This window comes from Schistocerca serialis, chromosome 4 (genome assembly GCF_023864345.2).
Source record: "Schistocerca serialis cubense isolate TAMUIC-IGC-003099 chromosome 4, iqSchSeri2.2, whole genome shotgun sequence".
Classification (NCBI taxonomy): Eukaryota; Metazoa; Arthropoda; class Insecta; order Orthoptera; family Acrididae; genus Schistocerca; species Schistocerca serialis.
In genome coordinates, this window is record NC_064641.1 from 53,906,065 (window position 1) to 53,932,270 (window position 26,206).

The 26,206-nt window shown below is 40.3% G+C and overlaps 1 protein-coding gene across 1 annotated transcript in view; it reads right to left on the reverse strand.

Moving 5' to 3' along the window:
- LOC126473900 (WD repeat-containing protein 19) overlaps positions 1 to 26,206 on the reverse strand; it is a 301,274-nt gene that overhangs the window by 68,586 nt on the left and 206,482 nt on the right. Inside the window, exons 15-16 of the mRNA XM_050101244.1 lie at positions 18,282 to 18,433; positions 14,384 to 14,615 (exon numbers count right to left, since the gene is read on the reverse strand). Coding sequence (XP_049957201.1) covers positions 14,384 to 14,615; positions 18,282 to 18,433 — 384 coding nt within the window. The remainder of the gene's footprint in view (positions 1 to 14,383; positions 14,616 to 18,281; positions 18,434 to 26,206) is intronic.

Consider the following 26,206-nt stretch of genomic DNA (forward strand, 5'->3'; position numbering starts at 1 on the left):
AAGTAGACAGACCTCGAATTACAGGGACACTCAGGTGATATTAGTAAATGTAATGTAACGCGAATAAAAAGTTTACTTTTAAATTGTAATACTGTTGATAAATTACGTGCAACGAAAATATCATTCAAATATATTAGAATACACTAGATGGAGAAGTCACACTAATACACTTAGTCTGAGGCTGTTGTTCACTGAAAGGATTTCAGGTACAATTTTGTTACATAATGACTGACATACTGTACAGGAAATCTGAGCAGTATTCACACCTGAAGGGCACACTGACAGTGTGGATGACGTGAGTCAGAATGCCTCATAAATAAAAAATAAAAAAATAAGTAAATTATACGGAATTTGTAATGGGTCTATGTAACTGCTTCAAAAAGTTACAAAAATACTGGCAAACTCCTATTGCACACATTTCAGCAGCAGGACTACTTACAATACTGAAGACCCCTCTTCACCAAGTATTGTAAGAGTGTACTGCTCTCTGTTACACATGTATCGCACAGATACCACACAAAGAAGTCAACAAGATGAGGTCACAGAAAGTTGTTCATTCTGCAACTCATCCACAAATGGAACAGGAAATGACAAATAATACTTATATCATGATCCCTTCACCATACACGAAATAATGGCTGATGGAGTATGTATGCATGTGAAAACCAAACAACAAAAAAGGTGTTAAATGCAATGAATTCAGTGAAAAATACACTGACTTTCTGTCAATGAATATCACCTACAGGTCTGGAGGACCTTGGCACCAGAGTACATTTCAGAGAGTGTCTTGTCTGATGACCAGTTTCGAAGGATGACATGATTCTGATAAAGTAATACAAATGTAGCTGTATTGGCATAGTTTACTAGTACTGTACATACACTGAGACTGTCACCTTCTGTCTTCCAGAATGGATGCTCCCTGTAACAGCTGCCATCATGAGTCGACCTCTATTGCACAGATGATAACTCTTTCCCCAGAAAGCAGTAGAAAACTATTTGCACTGTACTCAAATAAATAAAATGTTTGCAGACAATAGGAACAGATGTGGAAGCAAACTGAATTTTATCGTAGATGTAGACGTATTCTGTAGTCTTGAAAACTATGTGAGTACTGTGTGGTATCACAGTAATGTATACACAATTTCCATATTACTCTTATTAATAATGTTTCATTGTAAAATTCAACATGTCTCCTCTAACAAAAATCAAATCATTTGAAAATTGTGTGTTATGATATGTTTAAATCATGTTTCTATATTTTACCAGGGTGGTTTGAAAAGTTCTCAGAACAGAACAGGAAAAAAGTTCTTCCAATCCATATGTGGCATACAGCAAACCAGTTCTTAACAGTAATCGTTAAAAACAGTCTTGGTTGCAATTTTAGTTTTTTTATTTTTCAACAATGCGTTTTGCCTTATTTAGGCATCTTCAGGTTGATCTTAATTTGGTACTTCTTATAACGATACTTTAGACAGTGTAGCCAAAGGGCATCGTCGAATACATCAGGCCAACATTGCCTTCTTTAAACTCACATCCATCTAGAAAAGTTTTTATTGAGTTTAATGAAGGCGATGTTGGCCTGATGTATTCAACGATGCCCTTTGGCTACACTGTCTAAAGGATCATTCTAAGAAATACCAAATTACGATCAACCTGAAGATGCCTAAATAAGGCGGAACGTGTAGTTGAGAAATAAAAAAAACTAAAATTGCAACCAAGACTGTTTTTAACCAATACTAGAAAAAAAGTACTTACATCACTGAAACTTTTTGTCCACCAAGAAAAATTTTCAGTTTTGGGAAGAGGTGGAGGTCTGAGAGAGCCATACCAGGTCAACAAGGTTGGTGTGGCAACAATTCATACCTTAGTTCGCGTAATTTTGCCATGGTGATGGCAAATGTGTGCAGGCATGCATTGCCTTGATGGAAGATGACTTACTTCCTTGTTAAGCCTGGCCTTTTTTCACGTATCTTTTGTTGCAATTTGTCCAGGAGGTTAGCACAGTATTCTCCAGGACTTGTTTGCCCAGTGGGGAGATAATCTACAAACAGAATCCCCTCCACATCCCAGAACACTGATGCCACGACTTTTCCCACTGAAGGAATTGTTTTTGCTTTCTTTGGTGGCAGAGAATCAGCATGTTTCCACTGCTTTGACTGTTGTTTTATATGTGGGGTACAGTAGTGCACCCAAGTTTCATTAGTGGTCACAAACCGATGCAAAAAATCTTGTTCATTTCTCCTAAAATGGGCCAAACATTGTTTTGAAATCTCCATTCTATGCATATTTGATACAGTGTCAAGAGTCGTGGCACCCATCTTGCAGATAATTTTTCCATTTCTAATTCTTCAGTTAAAATGTGATATACCCTTTCAGATGACATCTGGCAAGCGTGAGCAATTTCAAAGACGTTCAATCAGCGATCCTCCATGACCATTTTGTCCATTTTGCAATGATTTCTGGACTGGTGACACATCTTGCCCGACCACTGCGTGGATCATCATCTAAGCTCTCCCGAACAAATTTAAATTCATTTGTCCACTTGGCAACAGTTGAATATGAAGGAGCAGAGCCCCCAGTGTATTCTGGAAATCAGCATCAATGTCCTTTACTTTCATACCTTTCTGTACAAAGTACTTAATCACTGCTCAAATCTCGATTTTCTCCACCTTCGCGAATCACTATGCGGGAACAACAACAGAGCCATGTCACTGCCACAGCTCTTTTCCAAGAGCACTGATGTGGCACTTGTTTACAGGCAACAGACCAATGAATATCACGTCAACAACTTGTTGCACTAGCACTGACTTCTCATGGTGATTCGGAGAACTTTTCAAACCACCCTCATATGTAGGTGAGGCAAAATGCAATTTCTCCCTTAGTTTCAGCAAGAGGATACAATTGAAGTACTGTTAATTGGAGAAGTGTATCAAAGACAGTGGCATGTGAGGTGTTTTGAAAATAACAGTAACACAGGTGGTGATGGCTCATGTAACTTGAGAGAACTGTGTACCACACCAGTATATTATGTGAAGGTACGGGTCAGAGTTTATCAATTCTATCAGTCTTATACTTAACATAACGAGAACAAATTGCGGTCAAGAACTCTTCAGATACATTAAGAAACTGTGTGCAGACTATGGTTCAGATGTTTCTTCCTAGGACTGATGCAGTCTTTATGGCAGAAATGACCCTAATCAAACTGTTGATTCTATTCAGGTATGAATTCATAGCCGCATGGATAACTTTCAAAATGTCCCCTGTCCATCCAACAGCTTGACCTATAAATTACTGAAGATTTTGTGTCAATTTTAGAGAAGAAAATCTTGTGCTATTTTCGTCCATTAATCCATGATAATGGTACGAAATTAAAAAAATGTGTGTGTTGAATGCATCCATTTTCTTGCTAACAACAGGTCTACTGTGGGGAAAAGCTGATCCAAAAGCTGTATTAATTTTGCCTGTTATGGTGTTCCTACATTTTAATAACTGTTTATAATTTTTCAAGTGTCCAGACAGCACTTTTAGAGAGCTTGCACTCATCCCCGCTTTGCCCCACACAGACAAATGTGTGCAATCATAGACACATACATAGCTGCTGTTGTCTTCCTGCACAGCAGCTCAACAGTAGTGTGTAACAAACTTGGCCGGAATGGTTGATGGAGACATGGAAGGGGCATAGGGTGAAAAGAAAATGGAGAAATGGAGCAGCAAAAGGAGTTTGGAAAAGACTCTTAGGATGTGGAACAGGTAGCAACAAGTGGAGGTGATTGGCACCTATGCAAGGAGAACATGGTGAACTGCTAAAAAGAAGAGGGGTCCAGAGTATGAGAAAGATGTTACTAAAGGGAGATTCAGGTGAATTGCAGTAGTAAGTGGTGCGAAGAGGGATGAGGTTGACGATGGGCAGAAAGATGGAATGAGGTGACAACAGGCAATGAGGTGGAGGGCCAGGTTCAGTAGAGATTGAGGCACGGAAAGGGGAGGGGGAGGGGGGGGGGGGTTATAATAATGAAAAAAATGTTGCACTCCAACTGACACCTTCATTAATCTAAAAAATGGTGTGATTGTAGTGGAGTCACAACAGACCATTCAGGTGGTATGAGTTGTGAAGCAGCCATAAAAGTGAAACACATTATATTGTGCAGCATGCTCTGCAATTAGGTGGGATATATGGCCTTTGGTGACAGTTTGGAAATATTGGTCATTCACAGTGTGGTTATACTGTTCAGGGCCACATCCAATTAAAAAACTCTGCAGCAGTTGCAGAAAAGAAGTTACGTAATGTGACTGCTGCCTCTGACAGGTTGAGAAATGGCAGTGACAGGCCTGGAACAAGAAATGGTGGGTGCCATGATGTCATTGCACTTGAATTGTCAATGGTGTCAACACATGGTTACTCAGAATAAAGCAAGGGCGCCTGACCCACCTCATGGGCACTAGGGGCCACTTACCAAGCACGTCTAACTTTGACAACAGTCAATTGTCTGAAAACTATGACACTTGCTGCTGTAACTTCATGTGATTTCACTATCTTAGCAACTTCTCATAAAGAATGTTCGGATAAGAAAAATGCCCTATTTTGGACCCCCCGGGTCGGTTGGCAACAGGATGATCACATCCCTAATTATTGAGTCCGCATACGAAGTAGCTTATTTGGGACACTCCAACTGACACTTGTGCAAGAGGCTCAGCAGGTTGGTGATCCACACCACATGTGACTATCCTGGGCACTTGCTGTGCTAATTAATCTGTAGCTGTGTCACCATCCAATGGGTTTGATGACTAAAATACTGCTTGAGCAACTGACAAAGATCCTTAAACTTAAGTTTCTCTGGGTTGGTAGAAGGCATCAGATTCTGCATACCGTATTTTCTCGAATCTAAGCCGCACTTTTTTTCCGGTTTTTGTAATCCAAAAAAACTGCCTGCGGCTTAGAATCGATTGCAAAGTAAGCGGAAGTTCTGAAAAATGTTGGTAGGTGCCGCCACAACTAACTTCTGTCGTCGAATATATGTAGCGCTACGCGGGCATGCTTCGCAGGCACAAAGACAAATACTAGCACCAAAACCTCTGCGTCAGTACATAAATTAAAAAAAAAAAAAAGGTGGAAGACGAGCTTTTTTTTCTCCGCCCCGAGTTTCGACCACTGCATTTTCATACATTATCCAACGAAGTAAATACAAATTCCGTATTGTTCCTCTTCGAACGTAGCAGCATTTCAATGTACTACGAAAATCCGACTGGCAAGACTGTTTGGGATATTTGTCAATATGGCCAGCTCTGCTTTCTGAATTTTTTCCTAACTGTGAGAAGAAATGGTTGCTAATAGGAATCACATGCAGTATTCTCTTCACCATAAGAATAATACGAATATAAACATTTTGCGATGTATTCTTTCGTGTTTGCTGCTATCTCATTTAAATTCTGCCCGCCTAATAAACTACGAAACTAGAGTGAGACAACAGCAGACGCGGAAGAATATACATACCATCTCATGTTTATATTCGTATTATTCTTATGCCTAATAGTGATACAGTCAGAAATGAAGCACGGCAATTGACTAGATTTTTAAATCTAAGATGACTCTAATTTCTGTGCATAATGTAATGTACTAAAGAGGCGTCTGCAAAGATTTTCAAACGGAAAAATTTTTCGCTAAATTCTCGTTCAGAACATCTTCTATCATACGCAGTCTATTATTTGGTTCTTGTTGATCATTATCAAAGAAAGCAGCAGTGTAAGTAGCAACGAATAGCAGTCTCTTGCCATTGTTTCGCTAATGAGACGATTCCTCTCTCTCTCTTTTTTTTTTTTTTTTTTTTTTTTTTTTTTTTTTTTTTTTTAAAAAAATTGTAAGCGGCGGTAGCGTGCACAAAAGCAAGCCATGCCGCGAGCGGCGACAGGCCGTAAACCCTCATTTTCAGAATGCGACAAACAATGCATGACACAGTACAATACCGCATTTTCAGCTTTGAGTGACGGAAACACCTACAACAAAGAGAATTGCACTTGTCAGATCAAAGAAAAATAAGCAATCAATTCAAACCAGACGAAGCACGTGAAAAAGGAAGGGAACCCGTATAAATACGGACGGAGCGCCTGACGCATAACAACGGCTATCTGGTAAAGCTTAACTGCTAAGCTTACGACTCGAACCAAACTACTACAGCTGTATCGTCATTCATTCAACCTAAATTGTGTCTCATATTACAATGGACCAACTTTGTTTCGATTTGGAAGTGCGGCCTAAAACTTTTCTCTCCCCTTGAATTTCGAGTCTCAGATTTCAGGTGCGGCTTAGATTCGGGAAAATTTTTTTTCCTCGATTTCGAGTCTCATTTTTCAGGTGCGGCTTAGATTCGAGTGCGGCTTAAATTCGAGTAAATACGGTAATTTCATACAATCCCACACTGCTGGACAATAACAAGCCAGTCTTATCAACTGGATTGATGACAAGCTTCAACTGACAGTGCAGCAAGAACTAGTGCAGGTAATTCTCCCTCCTTTTTGTAGACTTATCGAAGCCAATGAATGGCATTGCGGGTGGGTGGGAAGAAAGCTTTTGTGCCAGGGCCTGGCTGCTATCAGCAAGGTGTGACAGAGGAGCAATTCTGTATTCTGTTTGAGTAGCTTCTACGTCTGCTCCTGCTGGAGCTTTTGTTGCTGCTCCTGGGGGCACAACTGCTTCTGCTAGTATTCCAAAAATGCTGCCTCCATGATGGCAACAGCGAACGGATCAACGAACAAACTGAAGGGGTGTCATCGGACGTCCGCCCTGAACAAATTCAACGAACAATATAGAATAAAATGAAATTTTAAAAAAAGTTGTTGGCGTTCAAGCCCCGTAATTGCTGGATCGAGTTCCGTTCATCAGGTTTTTTTATTTTCAACATAGTCATTTTCTTTACTATTTATATTACAATTGATATAATGAGAAAAATACGTGTAATTGGATGAACTTTTATTAAATTTACAATGTTATTTGGCAGTCTACTAATTTTTATTATCACAAATAATACAATATTCATAACTATTGACTAGTAAACGACCAAACACATAAAGTGATACTGAAAATGTATGTTTGTTCGTGTCTTTAAAATTGTTCATATTTAATCGAAAGAGCGAGAAATTGCTTCTTGGAAGACGCTATTAAAATACACTCGATACTGCATAACCAATTATCAGTGCCAATTTTTAAGGAAATACTGTGTTATGCATGGTTTGCTTCCAAATTATCGTCTGAAAGGGAGGTTTTTGAAAATGTTAACGAGGTTTGTTTTTCCACGGAAAACCTCAAAAGACCTCGTGTATGCAGAAACATAGCATTTATTCAATGCGGCTGGTGCCGTTTAACTTAATGTTTTTCATAATTTTACGAAAAATGCCATCCTGCAACTTGTACTCGTAATGTCGAAAGCAGCAATTAATTGTACATCTTTCGAAATCCACCTGTGCCGGTCAAAACTTGGAGGTAACAAGTCGTTTTGGGCTCCTTCCAGGTATAAAGAATTTCTCAAATCACGGAGCATACATTTTCAGTATCACTTTATGCGTTCGGTCATTTACTAGTCGATAGTTATGAATATTATATTATTTGTGATAATATATAAAAAAAAAAAAAATGTGTGGTTCATGGTGTGGGTTCCTGGTATCATGTCCTAGTTCATGAACCACGGGCAATGTATGAGTTGCCAAGTAAGTGGTCCTGACAGTCGGGATACCAGTTACTTTGGAATAAGGCTGGGCATCCCGGACATATTCCGAGTCGTGGCCACCTTTGTGCTCAGACGGCAAAGACTACCAAATCCACCGATTAGTCCCTCAACAGTTAGGGGTAAAACTCAATCGGACTCGGGGCAAGTAAGGCTAGCAACCTGCTTCCCAGGTACTATAAATATGATGCTGGCAACAATCAGAGCAAAATGCCTCGGACCTTTGGAGGTGATGGAGTCCCACCTCTAATTGACAGACCAGGGACTCCTAAGATACGACTCGGCAAACGAATGGTAACGAGATGGGGAGCTATTAATATCAATGGGGGCTACTCTTGGAAGAAGGTAGAGCTGGCAGAGGCTGCAAGTAAGATGGGGTTGGACATTTTAGCTGTTAGTGACATTCGGGTAAGGGGTGAGAAAGAAGAGGAAGTGGGAGAATACAAGGTCTACCTGTCAGGAGTCAAAGCAGGAATAGCACAATGGGTGTAGGGCTTTTCATCAGGAAGGAAATGGAACCAAGTGTAGTTGCAATAAGGTATGTAAACAAACGACTGATGTGGATAGATTTGACAGTGTCTAGCAAGAAAATTAGGATTGTGTCAGTATATTCGCATTTTGAAGAGACAGATCAAGATAAGATGGATTTTTTTTTTATGATGCGCTCAGTGAAGTAGTTGTTAGAGTCAAGGAAAAGGACAGTGTTCTGCTCATGGGTGACTTTAATGCCAGGATTGGAAATCGAACAGAAGGGTATGAAAAGGTTATGGGTAAATTTGGAGAGGATATGGAGGCCAACAGGAACGGGAAACAACTTTTGGATTTCTGTGCCAGTATGGGCTTAGTAATCACAAACTCCTTTTTTAAACATAAGAACATTCACCAGTATACTTGGGAAGGCAGGGGAACCAGATCTGCAATTGACTATATAATAACAGACCAGGAATTCAGGAAGGCTGTGAGGGACACACGTGTATTCAGGGGATTCTTTGATAACACTGATCACTATTTAATCTGCAGTGAAATTGGTATTGTGAGGCTGAAAGTGCAGGAGGTCAGGTCCATGTGTAGGAGGATAAAAGTGGAGAAACTTCAGGATAAGGAAATCAGACACAAGTACATAACAATGATCTCATAAAGGTACCAGTTAGTTGAATGTAGTCAGTTGCAGTCACTGGAAAAGGAATGGACAAGGTACAGGGACACAGTACTAGAAGTGGCCAAAGAATGTCTTGGAATAGTAGTGTGTAAAGGTAGGATGAAGCAAACAGCTTGGTGGAATGACACAGTCAAAGCAGCCTGTAAAAGGAAAAAGAAGGCATATCAAAAATGGCTACATACTAGAACTCAGGTAGACAGAGAAAGTTATGTCGAAGAAAGAAACAAAGCCAAACAGATAATTGCAGCATCCAAGAAGAAATCTTGGGAAGACTTTGGAAACAGGTTGGAGACCTTGGGTCAAGCTGCTGGAAAACCATTCTGGAGTGTACTTAGCAGTCTTTGAATGGGAGGTAAGAAGGAAATGACAAGTATTTTGGACAGGTCAGGAAAACTGCTGGTGAATCCTGTTGATGCCTTGGGAAGATGGAGGGAATATTTTGAAGAGTTGCTCAATGTAGGTGAAAATACGATCAGTAATGTTTCAGATTTCGATGTACAATGGGACAGGAATGATGATGGAAATAGGATCACATTTGAGGAAGTGGAGAAAATGGTCAATAGATTGCAGTGCAATAAAGCGGCTGGGGTGGATGAAATTAAGTCGGAACTCATCAAATTCAGTGGAATGTCAGGTCTTAAATGGCTACACAGGATAATTGAAATGGCGTGGGAGTCGGGACAGGTTCCTTCAGACTGGATGAAAGCAGTAATCACATCAGTCTTTAAACATGGAAACAGAAAAGATTGTAACAACTACAGAGGTATCTCTTCGATCAGCGTTGTGGGTAAAATCTTCTCAGGTATTGCTGAAAGGAAAGTGCAAGTATTAGTTGAGGACAAATTGGATGAAAATCAGTGTGGGTTTAGGCCTCTTAGAGGTTGTCAGGACCAGATCTTTAGCTTACGGCAAATAATGGAGAAGTGTTATGAGTGGAACAGGGAATTGTATCTATGTTTTATAGATCTAGATAAGGCATATGACCGGGTTCCTAGGAGGAAGTTATTGTCTGTTCTACATAATTATGGAATAGGAGGCAAACTTTTGCAAGCAATTAAAGGTCTTTACATACATAGTCAGGCAGCAGTTAGAGTTGACGGTAAATTGAGTCCATGGTTCAGAGTAGTTTCAGGGGTAAGACAAGGCTGCAACCTGTCTCCACTGTTGTTCATATTATTTATGGATCATATGTTGAAAACAATAGACTGGCTGGGTGAGATTAAGATAGGTGAACACAAAATAAGCAGTCTCGCATATGCGGATGACTTAGTTGTGATGGCAGATTCCGCGTGACCGCTACGGTCGCAGGTTCGAATCCTGCCTCGGGCATGGATGTGTGTGATGTCCTTAGGTTCGTTAGGTTTAATTAGTTCTAAGTTCTAGGCGACTGATGACCTCAGGAGTTAAGTCACATAGTGCTCAGAGCCATTTGAACCATTTTTGATGGCAGATTCTATTGAAAGTTTGCAAAGTAATATTTCGGAGCTAGATCAGAAATGTAAGGACTATGGTATGAAGGTTAGCATCTCCAAAACAAAAGTAATGTCAGTGGGAAAGAGATATAAACAGATTGAGTGCCAAATAGGAGGAACAAAGTTAGAACAGGTGGACAGTTTCAAGTACTTAGGATGCATATTCTCACAGGATGGCAACATAGTGAAAGAACTGGAAGCGAGGTGTAGCAAAGCTAATGCAGTGAGCGCTCAGCTACGATCTACTCTCTTCTGCAAGAAGGAAGTCAGTACCAAGACTAAGTTATCTGTGCACCGTTCAATCTTTCGACCAACTTTGTTGTATGGGAGCGAAAGCTGGGTGGATTCAGGTTACCTTATCAATAAGGTTGAGGTTACGGATATGAAAGTAGCTAGGATGATTGCAGGTACTAGTAGATGGGAACAATGGCAGGAGGGTGTGCACAATGATGAAATCAAAGAAAAACTGGGAATGAACTCTATAGATGTAGCAGTCAGGGCGAACAGGCTTAGATGGTGAGGTCATGTTACATGCATGGGAGAAGCAAGGTTACTCAAGAGACTCATGAGTTCAACAGTAGACGGTAGGAGGAGTTGGGGTAGACCAAGGAGAAGGTACCTGGATTAGGTTAAGAATGATTTTGAAGAAATAGGCTTAACATCAGAAGAGGCACCAATGTTAGCACTGAATAGGGGATCTTGGAGGAATTTTATAAGGGGGACTATGCTCCAGACTGAACGCTGAAAGGCATAATCAGTCTTAAATGATGATGATGATGATGATGATGAATAAAAATTAGTATACCGCCAAATAACATTGTAAATTGAATAAAAGTTCATCCAATTACATATATTTTTACCATTATATCAATTATAATATAAATAGTAAAGAAAATGACTGTGTTAAAAAAAAAAAAAAAAAAAAAAAAACAGATGAACGGTGACTCGATCCAGTGATTATGGGGCTTGGACCCTAACCACTCGGCTGCTATGGCTTCATGGTAAAAACGGCCACGCACAGGTATATATTTGACGACCGAAATTATCTTGTGATTTTCTCACTAACGCTTGAGAAGTACGCGCTACTGCTTACACATTTTGTTGTCCTCATGCAGTACTACGAGTGTACGAAGTTTGAAGTAAATCCGCGTTCCAAACGTCATGGTCTCCCCTTGTAAGCAAGCCAGTGAATGATACACAGTGGGAGAGGGAGCAGTTTATAACTGCAGAGTTTTATCTCTTAATAAAAAGTGTGACACTAAACACAATAACAGAATATGATGGCATGGTCACAAGCATATGAATACAAGCAAGCGTGACTACTATATCGTTTGTGTAGCTGTTATTAAAGTAATAAGCAAGCCATAGAATGGTACACAGTGGGAGAGGGAGATAAGTGTTAACATAACAATGTTTTTTAAGGGAACATTATATATCATAGAGATACAAGGCAGTCTTTGTTTTTCAAAGGGATTCACTTCTGGCAACTTAATACCATTTCTAGAACAATGTAAAAAAATATACATTTTCAAATCTAAATAACTAAAATTTGACTAAGCATTGGGATTTATAAAGAGTTTAAATATGAGCAGTCCGCATGGTTCTAAACAGAGACAATTATAACAGGAGCAAGTAATAAAAAATATGTCAAGTTTATTGTATGCAGCTGGGACATAAATTATTGCTTCTTATAAAGGTTTGTCTGAAAATTCACCATCTACTGTTATGGTAAGTTGTTGTCTAATTTCTGAATGTAAAATCATGAATATTTATGCATGACATATATTCCAAAAGCATGCTATAACAACCTAATATGAAATTTAAGGTACAAGCATTCCAGAAGATAAAGTCAACACAACAGCACCAAGTTACAGGGAAGACTTATGCAGCTTAAAGTGAAATGGATCATAAATGGAACTGCACAAATGTTTAGCACAAATATGCACCATATTGCTAGGCAGAAACTGAAAAACTGCAATGATTGTTGTAAAACTGGTGACAGGTGTTGGTATGCCAAGCAACAATAATTCAGAATATATATTCCTGTAAGAGCAGATATGTTAAATAAATTGTTTCCATGTTTAAATAGATGCCCTCAGAGAGGTTGATCACTTTGTCTACCCTATATTTCCATTGTGTCACTGACCAGGCAATTTCAGAAGAATGAGGATGGAACTAGGATCATAATCTCAAATTCATTGAGTAGACACTGGAAACACACGGTGTCATTGACCAGGCAATTTCCAAAAAATGAGGATGTAGCAAGGATCATAATCTCAAATTCATTGAGTAGACACTGGAAATACAATGTTCAGTCACCACAATTTATTTGGCTGAAAATGTTGGATGTAGCACTGATGTTCAAGGTGTAGTTCTTATAACATGCATATGAATTTATCTTATACAGCATTTACTGCCTCACACAATATTTTATAGATTCCTGCCTTAATGTAACAGGTCATTTTTCATATTTTCATAATTCCCAGAAAATATGTCATCTTGGTACATCATCTTCATAATTACGTGCAGAAAAAAGGCTCAAAACTTGATAACATCTCTATCTTCCCGCTTTTCCGATGACTGTACTCATGCACTCATTTGCTGAGCTTACTCTGTTTCACGTGTTGAATATTCACTTTCCTTGAATACCTACTGCAAGTAGGAAACTGTCAGCATGAAGCACAAAACTGATGAGCCAAAACATTACGACCACTGCCCACTGGGAAGTTGTATGCTGCCTGGTGGAACTGAGGGAACGTTATGACGTAGGAGAAGTATAAGAGCGGAGTAGAGACGAATAGGGAATCATTCTATAGTGACAATAAGTGAAACAAATGTGGAAATTTGCCAACTTAAGTGACTTTGACACAAGCCAGATTGTTGTGGACCCAGTGCCTGGGAGTGAGCATCTCAGAAACGGTGAAGCTGCTCAGCTATTCGTGTGCTACTGTCATGAGCATCTATGGAAAGCGGCTGAAGAACGCTGAAGCTAGGCGTAAGAAACAAGAAGTTGGACGTCTGCTGGCACAGGTATAAATGTTTTGGAGTACATCGGTCAGTACACAGTGTTGAACATGGTGTTCTACAGCAGAGGATCTCTATATGTTCCCATGCTAGCCCAATATCATCATCAGTTGTGATTACAGTGGGCACAGGATCATCGAGACTGGATCATGGATCAATGGAACCATGTTGCCTGGTCAGATGAATCCCATTTATTGTTCAACCAGGTCAATGGGTGTGTCCACATACGTCACCATCCAGGCGAACGGCAGCTCGAAACATGCAGCGCGCCGCGGACGCAGGCTGGTGAGAGCAGTATTATGTTATGGGGGACATTCACCTAGGCTTCCATGGGATCTGCAGTAGTAATAAAAGGCAAAATGGCAGCTGTGGATTGCGAGAACAGTACTGGGGACCACCTGCAATCCCTTATGCTTGATGCCTTCCCCAACAGCAACGGCATCTTCCAGCAGGATAACTGTCCAGGTCACAGGGCCAGAATCATGTGGCAGTGGTTTGAGGAGCATAAAAATGGAATCATGCTGATGTCTTGCCCAGCAAATTTGGCTTATCTGAATCTGATGAAACCCAACTGGGATGTTATTGGGCACCAGCTCCACTAACGTTCATAAGTTACGGGAAGTGTGTGACCTGTGCGTAGGCATCTGGTGCCACAAACCTCTGGAAACCTATCAGTACTTGTCGAATCAATGGCATGCAGAATCACTGCTAAACTGCATTCCAGAGGTGGACCAACACACTTTTAAGTAGCCGGTCATAATGTCTTGGCTCATCAGTGTATAGGGCCCCTACGACCCAAATGACCCTAAGGACATGCATAGGCAGCAGAAGTTACTGGAAGCTGGAAGACCTGCAACTATAAACCTGTATGGGTGAGCTTCCAGTAAACAAATGTCGCTTAGACCCACCTTCCTTCATTAAAACAGATGTGTCTAAAAATAAGGTACTGCTAGGACATGCTGGTGTGATATTAAGGAGGAATTTATCATATCAGAATATTGTGATAAATATACCTTCATTCCTTCCAGTATGTCAGCACATTCCTTCTTAAGCTGAGGGCCACTAGCAATATCCATTGCAATAGCAACACCTCTGCGTACATCACCACAACGAATCGAAGTCCGAGCAACACCAGCTCTGCACACGGCAATGTGCTGCTCACTGCCACTTTCGGCATCCTTAAGACTGTCCGTAGCCTCAGCCAGCCCTTGTTCATAATGGATTAATGCTTCAGCATAATTCCCTCTACAACATAGAAATGCACATTTATTAAAGTAAAATTAATAATAAATTTTATTACCAGTTGTAGCTGTAGCAGCATGTAATACGGCTGCTGCATTTTTTCCTTGTACCTACAGATTTGACATTCATGTTACATGACATATTTAAGAACAATTTTAAAAGTTGTGCAGAACTCTAAATTTAGAGAAAGTAAACTAATGAAAAGTTATAAGATAAAAAGTGAATGACAAAAGGTCTTTCGAATTTCACTCTGCACATTGCATAGGCGATGACAGGAAGGTCCTTCATTACTGTCACTAAGGATTGCTGCAATGTGCTTCTATAACATGTTGTTGAGTGTTTTCACTGGAAATTGTAAGCAAGAAATGCAGCACACTGAGGTTGCTCAATTCTTGTCTATTTGTAATCTGCAGGATATAAAGTCAATTCCATTTGATGGAAAATACCTTTATAATCATGCTACATGAAGAGCATGTATAAAATTAATACATATATAAGAATTTACAAAGGAACAGGGATGTAAAACTTGCAGATGTTATGAATGACACAGGCCAACACTTGGCACAGGGACGCATAACTGTGCAGATGTTGTGGCTGGCATATGCCAGTCCTTAGCACACTCCTGAAGGTGATGTAATGCCATTGTAATGTTTCAAGAATGAGCATCAGAGAAACATTAGTTAGGAAGCAGCAATAAACAACTGAGGAAAAAAATGTATAAATTAAAAGTAATTCAGGGTTTGAAAGACATGGCGTGAGAAGCATTAGCAGCTGTAAAATCTAGACCGATCTCATAATGTACAACTGTAAAATGCTTTTCCATTAATGAGTCATCTTTTTGTATCTAGTTTAAATACTCTACTCACTGTCTCAGAATGTAGAAAAACTCTGACAGGTAGTAAACTGAATCTTGCAGAGCTGAGGGACAAGGATTTTAATACCTCCTCATCAATTTGCTGGAGGTTGAATTAGGCAAGTCATGGACGTGAGACAAATATAAGAAATCATTATTGGACCTTGTCTTTGATTGGAAGTGGAGTTCAGAAAACATCTAGTACCATGCTCACAATGATAATGTTGGATTTCAGGTGTTCAACAGGGCAGTTATTAGTATTCTTACTAAAGTACTTAAATACAAATAAAATCTTTAAAATTTAGTAACTTACATTATAACATCTTTAATATAGTGCACTCACTAACATGCAGATAAACCTTCTATTTCTCTTGTAGAAAAGCTAAAACTGCTACTACATCATTGCCTATGAATCTACTTTTAAAACACAAGCACACAAACAAATTGATATAAAATATTTAGCCAGGATATTGTGAGTGACGGACCAATTATATAAAAATGTGCAAGTCACCATCCTGACTCACAATACCACCTCCTACTTAACAGATCAAGCAGATGAAACATATCCATAGAATGTAAAAACATATAACACATTTATCTCATCACCACCTAATGTACAGGAAGAGCAGCTGGTAAAAACAGTTGCTGCTCTCTTGACACAATGTGGTGCACAGAAATTTGTACACCACAAGCACCACACATTCATAAGCCAGGATACTAATACTTCTTTCTCCTGTCTCAGTAGATGTATTAATTAGACCTAAATCATCAGTAGTCATTTGTGTTCAGGGTACGTTAAATAGACTGAAAGGCAATTAGGGAATCAAAGCAGACAAAGAATTTCATAGCTCAAATAAATTTCATCTTATCTAGCAACCTAATTGTCATATAGACCTCCACAACCATCCCTGACTTCCACATCAAACCCTTGCCTCATGGCTCACATCCCTACAATGGATCTAGATGCAAGATCTGTTCCATACATCCTCCCACTAACACTCACTCCAGTCCTAACACAGGCATCTTCTATTCCATCCAAGACAGGGTCACCGGTGAAAGCAGCCGCATGATCTACAAACTCGGCTGCAACCACTGTGCCACATTCTATTTGGACTTGACTACTAACAAGCCGTCTGTCCACATGAATTGCCACCACCAAACTGTGGCAGGAACATCTTCACCGCCCAGTTGCTGAGTATACCACCTAACACGATGTGCTCACTTTAATGACTGCTTCACAACCTGTACCATTTGGATTCCTCCTGCCAACACCAGCTTTCTGAACTGTTCAGGTGGGAACACTCCCTTCAAGATATCATTTGTTCCCATACCTCCCTGACCTCAACATTCTCCAATCTCTGTCTTCAACCTGGCTATCCCCTTCCCTGTTCCCACTCCAGTACTAAATACGCCTTCTACCCTGACAATGCACATACAAGTCCTTTCCCTTTCTCAACTCCTCTTCCCCCCACCCTCTTTCCCCACAGCACACTCCGCAAGCTGCATCTAGCAGCCCTACCCTGTCCTCACAATGTCCTTGCACACTCCCATAGGTACTAGCATTTTCCCTCACCCCTATCCTGATATCCCTCCCCATAGCCATCGCACATCTGGTCCACACCCTCACTGTCTACCCCAGCTAGACAGCTGTTACTTCAAACACAGTTGCAGTCAGGCCTTAGCACCTGGAGACAACAGTGGCTGTGTGTGTGTGTGTGTGTGTGTGTGTGTGTGTGTGTGGAATGTGTTTGCATTTTTCTACTTCTGAAGAAGGATGTAGTATTTTGTTGACTGAGTATACAAACACAGAGAAAAGTTCTTGACTCCTTCAAAGAACTCCTGTACAGAACATATGGAGTGTGCCACAAGTAAACCTCTGAAATTTTATTTGAACACTTGGGGTTTATAACTCATTTTTTTCTGTTCTGCTTGAAGCCTACTGAAAATGAAATCTGCTTTCTTTTAGACACCTTTATGTATGAAAATGATTCCTTTGACTATATATTATGTTGACACAAAGTGCTATACTAGATGTGGTCACCAGTGGGATCTGTGTCTCAGAGCTTTAGAAGTGATAATTTGCTTTCAGAAGGAGAGCAAATTATGCTACATAGTCTGTATAGAACGGTACAGTTGGAGGATAATGTTACGAGAACATTATGGATGATAGTATGTTAGATAAGATTTGAAGAGAAATGCATATCTTGCATGGGCAAGGATGGAGGCCAGGAAACAGGCAGAGATTTGGATGCAGAAGCAGTGCAAGGATGGGCACGGATATTTTTTAGGTTTGGATGGGCTGTGGAATACATTTCTTAAGGTGTAGAAATCACTTTGAGGAGGATACCTGGCATGATAAGGGGTAGCCAAATCACGTCAGAAAACTAGTTTTAGAGAACATGGTACACAACACCAGTTTGTAGACTAGGTTGCTATGTTGAGGGATGATACAAGAGCCACTGTTTCTTACAAATCCATCAGAGATGAGACTGTTGACATTCTGATCAGACAATCACTGAGCGAAAGAGGATAAGTGAAATTAATTCGAGAGAAGATGTTGTGGTTGTTTAGGAATGAGGACAGGGTGCCTTGGTTCTGGAGCCAGATCACATGTGTACTCTAGAGAAGAGAAGGGGTTTTAAATCTAAGTTATAAAATTCAACTTCTTCTTCATGTAACTGGCTCTGATTCAGTGCTTTCACTACAAAGTGAATGGGGTATTTCTTTTGACACTGTTTGTGTTCCCCATAGTGTTTTTTACCATTAGTGTACAACTTTACATTCTTCACCTAATGGCAGGTCAGTGTGATACCTACGTAAATTCAAGCTGCTGGGCGTATTCCTTCGCAATGAATGGCATCTGGTGTGGTGCGAGCTTACTGGCTAACTGCAGGGCACGATCCCACTGCAAAAGGTCCCGGTGCATGTGCAAAGCTGTCACAGGTTCACTTGATGACAAATACCATTCCTGTTAACCAAGCAAAGAAAAATAATAGTGGTATTCAGATTTCCAATAAAAGAAATTGCACTCAAACTGTGTCAAGAAATAGTGTAGATAGAACTTACATTTAAATTACACAACTGTAGAGACATAGTCATTGCTGACAGCGTTTGCATTTGTACATAAAACAAAACATGAAACGCCCCATAGACAATTTTTGGAGATGTCCTGAATTTCATGAGTAAATTAACAAATTCATATGTACTTTCAGCTATAAAAATAATTTGGTTTTCTAATTTACTCACAACTGTACATAATTCTTTTCAACTTGATCAATAACAAAATTAAACGACAAGATACACATAAAAGGAGAAAGTAACTGAACAAATAAAGGTCCTGCTACAGCTGTACACTAAATATTATGTTGGTATATTACAAAAGTACTAAAACATACATAATTTTGCACATTATGTAGGAAGTTAACCATTCAGATAACAGAGTGAAATATAAATGGAATATATTGGAACAAGAGGCACAGCCACCAGTTACAAAGCAGGATTTATTACCACCAATCCTTTGCATACCAGTAAAAACTTTTTTATAATTATTATTTTCTTAAGATAGGTACAATCAAGCACATCTCAAATTAATTTTAAGTAAAAGTATTTTAACAAAATATGATTTATAGTATGCTGGTTTATTACTCACACAGAGTGCAACAGCACATGTCTGATACATCCATTTATAACCTGATTAAAATTACTTGATCATGTGTTAGAGGTACCTTCCTTTGATCAGAGCACTCAATGCCATACTGGAACTGTTCACCATTGTTAAACTGCCACAATAAATGGTCAATTAATTTCAAATTCCTTGTCGCGCTTTTTTTCTTGCTGCGCTTGGATCTCGAATCTTGGGTCTGGCCCTTTTATATTGCATTTCATCATGCATCACACACACACACACACACACACACACACACACACACACACACACGAACAATGGTAACAAAATACACACATCTTGTACAGACCACTAGCCAAAGACTACTGGATTCTTTTGCACAAGATGTGATTTGACTTCACGCATTCAATTATAATCACAGAGATTGGCCTACATTAGGTAAACTTCATATGACATGGTGCAAAACCAAACTTTTTGAAAGCAGAAAATGATCATTGCAACTCATTCTATAAATATAACAACATAAACCAAAGATTTCCGTAGAGCAGTGGTATCATCACACTTTAATGAAACAAAAGGATGTGGGTTTGAATATCGCCAATTCCTAATAATTTTCTTTCATTTTTAAATCTTTATCAAAATGCCTGTGTCGGCTACAACCTGTAAATGAGTTCCAACCATGACTGCCCATCGGGCGGTAGTGCATCAGCTCATGTAGCAAAAACGGAAGTTACATTTTACTTTTAGCACTGAAACTGATTTTTTTCTGTCTTGAGTTTGCTCATACAGATCAGCTTTAATCACCATGAGCAAAGCGAACACGGTTAATAATTCTGCCGCAGATTGCTGACTGTCATTTTCTCGGATACACTGCACATCAAGAAGTTGTTGTTAGATTAGGGCATGAGTGTAATTTCAGGACTCCAAAATGTATTGTCTGTAATAGTTCAGTCACTGGTCATTTAAAATCAGCTGTGGACAGAGCATCTCACATTCTTGCCAACCTAATGGCAGCAGCTTCCAACACTGTTCTGTGTTAAATGAACAGCACTTCGGCACTTGAGAAGTAACCCGTCATGTTCGTGTGTTGCCTTTAACTGAGCGGTAACTGATGTGGCAACACTATAGTACCAAATGACAGACATCAACTATCAAGTTATTTTAAATGGGCTATAGTGTGAGGGGATGTATCACTATATTACACAATGCGCAGCTTCTTTCGATATGTACTGCAATTTTGCTCTTGTTGCTGGTGAACAAGTTGCAGCCTACACAAGCTTTGCAATAACAGTATACGTCTAAACTGCTTCAAACTCATTTTGTCTTCTGCATTCATTTCACTGAAAATTTTGCTGGCATTGACTACAGGCATATCAAGAAAATTTAGCATGTCAGTGGTGAGGTCAACCTTATGCAAAGTCCATGTTTGAGATGTAAAGTCCATGTTTGAGAAGATAAGATGACTTGACTCTTACTCGTGAGTGGTTACAGATTGAAACTACACATAATTATGTTTTTTGGTGTAAAAGCTGACTCATAACAATGACTTGCAGCACACTACACACAAATTTTAAGTCACATCAACATTTACTATGAACAAAAACTGAAATTACCTGAAGTGTATACAAACAAACAAAAGAGCATGGGCTACAGTAGCAATCTTAAGGTCAGGAAAGATGGGAAATGTGTGCTATTCCAAAATTAAGTACTAGAAGTGGTTGCTAGGTCAGCGACTACCAGTAAATGTAATGGTTCCATTATCAAAGTACTGGTAAGCCAGCTACCCACCCGAAAGTGTGATTTTACACACTAGGACTGTCAAATAAATGGTTTAATACAATGGATTTACAAACATTACTTCACAGTTAGCACGTATAGTTGAAAATATTTGTATTTATTTATTTTTTAATTAATGTAGAAAATGGGGTCAAGCAGATCAGAAGAAAAAATATGGCACTATGTTGGTAAAGCAGTTTTCAATATTTAATTGAGTGAAAGTCTTGCAGACCACGATGTTTGAAATACACTGATCAGCCAGAACATTTTGACGACCTACCTAATAGCCAGTATGTCCACCTTTGGCATGGATAACAGCAGTGATGTGCCATGGCATGGAAGCAATGTGGCCTCGGTAGTTCGCAGGAGGAATTGGCACCAAATCTGCACACACAAATCACCTAATTCCTGTAAATTACAGGGAGAGGACAATGAGCTCTGATGCCACATTCAATCACATCCCAGATGTGTTCAGTCGGGTTCAGATATGGCAAGTTTGGGGGCCAGCTCATCAACTGGAACTTACCAACGTGTTCCTCGAACCACTCCATCATACTCCTAGGTTTGTGACACGGCACATTATCTTGCTGAATAATGCCACTGTCGTTGGGAAACATTATAATGATGAAGGAGTGTACATGGTCTGCAACCAGTGCACAACACTCCTTGGCCATCACTGTGCCTTGCACAAGCTACTCTGCACCCATGGATGCCCATGTGAATGTTCCCCAGAGCATAATGGAGCTACCACCAGCTTGTCCCCAGCCTGCAATACAGGCACCATGGAACTGTTTCCCTGGAAGATGCCAGATTCATGCCCTCCCATCGACATGATTAGAAGGTATCGGGATTCATCAGACCATGCAAAGCACTGCCACTGGACAAATATCTAGTGCTGATGGTCATGTTCCCATTTCAGTCACTGTTGACAACATCATGGTGTTAACACTGGGCCAGCTGGTGTGGCCGAGCGGTTCTAGGCGCTTCAGTCTGGAACCGCGCAACCGCTACAGTGGCAGGTTCGAAACCTGCCTCGGGTATGGATGTGTGTGATATCCTTAGGTTAGTTAGGTTTAAGTAGTTCTAAGTTCTAGGGGACTGATAACCTCAGGTATAAAGTCCCATAGTGCTCAGAGCCATTTGAACCATTTTGTTAACATTGGCACATGCACTGGTCGTCAGCTGAGGAGGTCCTTCATTAGGAGTGTTCAGTGCACTGTGTGTTCAGGCACTTGTGCTCTGCCCAGCATTAAAGTTTGATGTTAGTTCCGCCACAGTTCACCACCTGTCCTGTTTTAACAGAATGCCCAGCCTATGACGTCCGACATTTGTAATTAGGAGTCGTCGTCTGACCCCAGGACATCTGGACATGGTTTCATGTGGATTTTGCCATGTGTTGAAGACACTCATCATAGCACTCCTCAAATGTCCAACAAGTCATGCAGTTTCTGAAATGCTCATGCCTGCAGGCCACCACAATTTGCCCTCGGTCAAACTCAGATAGATCCCATGCCTTCCCCATTCTAGATACAGACAGCACATTCACTGATACTACATGCATTGTGTGTGTGTCTCACTAGCAGTCATTCCTTGTCAGGTGATGCTGCTATTGCATGGATGGGTTAATGTCAATAGTGTGTCGGTGTCACAATGTTCTGGCTGATCAGTGTATACTACCACATATATCCCACAACTCAGGGAAAATCAACCAACGTAAAGTCCAGGATGCAATAACAGCACTATAGAAAGAATAGATTGCTACTCACCACACACGGAAGGTGTTGCGTCACAGAAAGGCACAAAGAAAAATACTGCTAAAATATTGAGCATTCGGACAATCTTATTCGTCTGTAGAAAAACACACACACACACACACGCACACACAGACACACAACTCACATGGCCATTATGTTTGGGTACTGGGGCCTAAATGTGACTGTACCTGACTTGAGCAGCAATCTGCTGAGACAGACGGTGGGGATAAGAAAACGCATAGGGGAGGGAGGGGAAGTGGTAGCAGGGTAGGTGTGGGGGAGATGCTGTGCTGCCTGTGGGAGCACGCAGGGTCATGGTGGGAACAGCATAGGGCTTCTGGGTGCAGTGTTGGGAGGCTGTGCTGCAGTAGTAATGGAGGGGGGGGGGGGGGGGGGGGGGAGGGTGTATGGGGGAAAGGTAGGAAATGAGAGAAGTAGAGGAGGAGAAAAGATTACCGTATTTACTCGAATCTAAGCCGCACTTTTTTTCCGGTTTTTGTAATCCAAAAAACCTCCTGCGGCTTAGAATCGAGTGCAAAGTAAGCGGAAGTTCTGAAAAATGTTGGTAGGTGCCGCCACAACTAACTTCTGCCGTCGAATATATGTAGCGCTAAACAGGCTTGCTTTGCGGGCACAAAGATAAATACCGGCGCCAAAACCTCTGCGTCAGTAAATAAATTTAAAAAAAGGTGGAAGAAGAGCTTTTATCTCCGCCCCGAGTTTCGACCACTGCATTTTCATACATTAGCCAATGAAGTAAATACAAATTCCGTATTGTTCATCTACGAATGTAGCAGCATTTCAATGTACTGCGAAAATCCGACTGGCAAGACTGTTCGGGGTTTTTGTCAATATGGCCAACTCTACATTCTTAATTTTTTCCTACCTGTGAGAAGAGATGGTTGCTAATAGGAACTTTTATGAATTGTGAATCACATGCAGTATTCTCTTCACCATAAGAATAATACGAATATAAACATTTTGCGATGTATTCTTTCGCGTTTGCTGCTATCTCATTTAAATCCTGACTGCCTAATAAACTACGAAACTAGAGTGAGACAACAGCAAACGCAGAAGAATACACATATCATGTCATGTTTATATTCGTATTATTCTTATGGCTAATAGTGATACAGTCAGAAATGAAGCACGGCAATTGACTAGATTTTTAAATCTAAGATGACTCTAATTTCTGTGCAGAAGGTAATGTGATGTACTAAAGAGGCGTCTGCAAAGATTTTCAAACGGGGAAAAATTTTCACTAAACTCTCATGCAGAACATCTTCTATCATACACAGTCTGTTATTTGGTTCTTGTTGATTATTATCAAAGAAAGCAGAAGTGTAAGTAACAACAAATAGCAGTCTCTTGCCATGGTTTTGCTAATGAGACGACTCCTCTCTTTTTTTAAAAAAAAAAATTGAAAGCGGCGGTAGCGCGCAGAAAAGCAAGCCATGCCGCGAGCGGCAACAGGCCATAAACACGCACTATCAGAATGCGGCAAACAATGCATGACACAGTACAGTAATGCATTTTCAGCTTAGAATGACGTAAACACCTATAACAAAAAATGGCGCTTAACAGATCAAAGAAAAATAAGCAATCCATTCAAACCAGACGAAGCACGTGAAAAAGGAAGGGTACCCGTATAAATATGGACGGAGCGCCTGATGCATAGCAATGGTTACCTGGTAAAGCTTAACTGCTAAGCTTACGACTCGAACCAAACTACTGTACCTGTATCGTCATTCATTCGACCTAAATTGTGTCTCTTATTAAAATGGACCAACTTTGTTTTGATTTGGAGGTGTGGCCTAAAACTTTTCTCTCCTCTTGAATTTCGAGTCTCAAATTTCAGGTGCGGCTTAGATTTGGAAAAATTTTTTTCCTCGATTTCGAGTCTCATTTTTCAGGTGCGGCTTAGATTCGAGTGCGGCTTAGATTCGAGTAAATACGGTAGTAGGTGCTTGGTGGGATAGAATACATGCGTAATTCTGGAGTGGGAACAAGGAAGGGGTAGGAAGGTGTAGAACATAAAGGGTTATGAGAATGAAGGATATGTTGCAAGCAAAGTTTCCAACTGCACTATTCAGAAAATTTAGTGTTGGTAGGACCAATTCAGATGGTGCAGGCTGTGAAGCAGACACCAAAGTGAAGCACATAATGTTGGGCGGCATATTCAGGAATTGGGTGGTTCAGCTGTCTCTTGGCCACAGTTTGGTGGTGGCCAGCATACAGACAAACAGCATTTTAGTTGCCCAGCATATGTACCAAATGGCACAGTGTTTGCAGCTTAGGTGGTAGATCATGTGGCTACTTGCACATGTAACCATGCCTTTGTTAAGGTAGGAGATGCCTGTGACAGGACTGGAGTAGGTGGTAGTGGGAGGATGTATGGGACCGATCTTGCATCTGGTCTATTGCAGGGATATGAGCCATGGGGCAAGAGGTTGGGTGCAGGAATGGACAAGAATATTGTGTAGGTTCGATGGGTGGCAGAAAAACACTGTGGGATGGATGGGGAGGATATTCCTCACATTAGGGCAAGATGTGAGGTAGTCAAAACCCTGGTGCAGAATGTGATTCAACGGCTCCAGTCCTGGATGGTACTGCATCAAAGAGGGGAAGGCTGTGTTGTGGCCAGACAGAGGGTGTGTGCAAGGTGGTAGGTGACTGGAGACAGAAGGCACAGGAGATCTATTTCTGGACAAGATTTGGAGAGAACTTTCAATCAGTGAAGGCCTCAGGGAAACCCTTGGCATATTTGAAGAGAGACTGCTTGTCAACAGGCCACTGGTGGCTAGGCTGTATGGAAGGGACTTCTTGGCTGGAATGTGTGGCAACTGTCGAAGTAGAGGTACTGTTGGTGTTTGCGAGGCCTGATGTGGACAGAGGTATTGATGTAGCTATCCTTGAGGGGGATATTGTAGTCGTAAAATATCACTTTGGTGAAGTGGTGTGTTGCACCAGCATTTTTTTAATCAACAAATGATGACTGCCACTGTAAAAAGTTTATTTCATAATTAATTATATAATTTACTGTTAGAATGTATGTTTTATTTATGCACGTGTATTATGAAATTGATAGATACACCCTATCTACAAGCCGGGACAATGGTAAACTTTGTACTACATTTGTGGTAGCTACTGATTGAGCAGTTTATTCTGTATTGGTGGATATTGCCTTGGAGATATGGTATGAGCCATGAAGGAAGAATGACCATGACAATACCTATGACATCTCAGAGGCAAGAGAAAACTTGTTATACACTCACTTGATTGGAATCTGTTAAATGATATAGACTATTTGTGGATTTAGTCCTTATCAATGTAATTGTGACGTTGCGCATGCTGAAACAACTAAATAATTCATGGTCACTGTAAACAAGAGTACAATAAAGGATACATTGTTTATGGGAAGTATTGTATTTATTTTGAGAATGGGAGGTTGGATTTATACTCGTAACTTCAATAGTAACTGCAGCACTTTGAAAAACTAAGTTAAATCAGAAGAGCTTGGCGAGTGTGCTGAAATAAAATGTGAACAAGACTTAATGGCAAGAAGTCTTAGTTCTCAATAAGACTT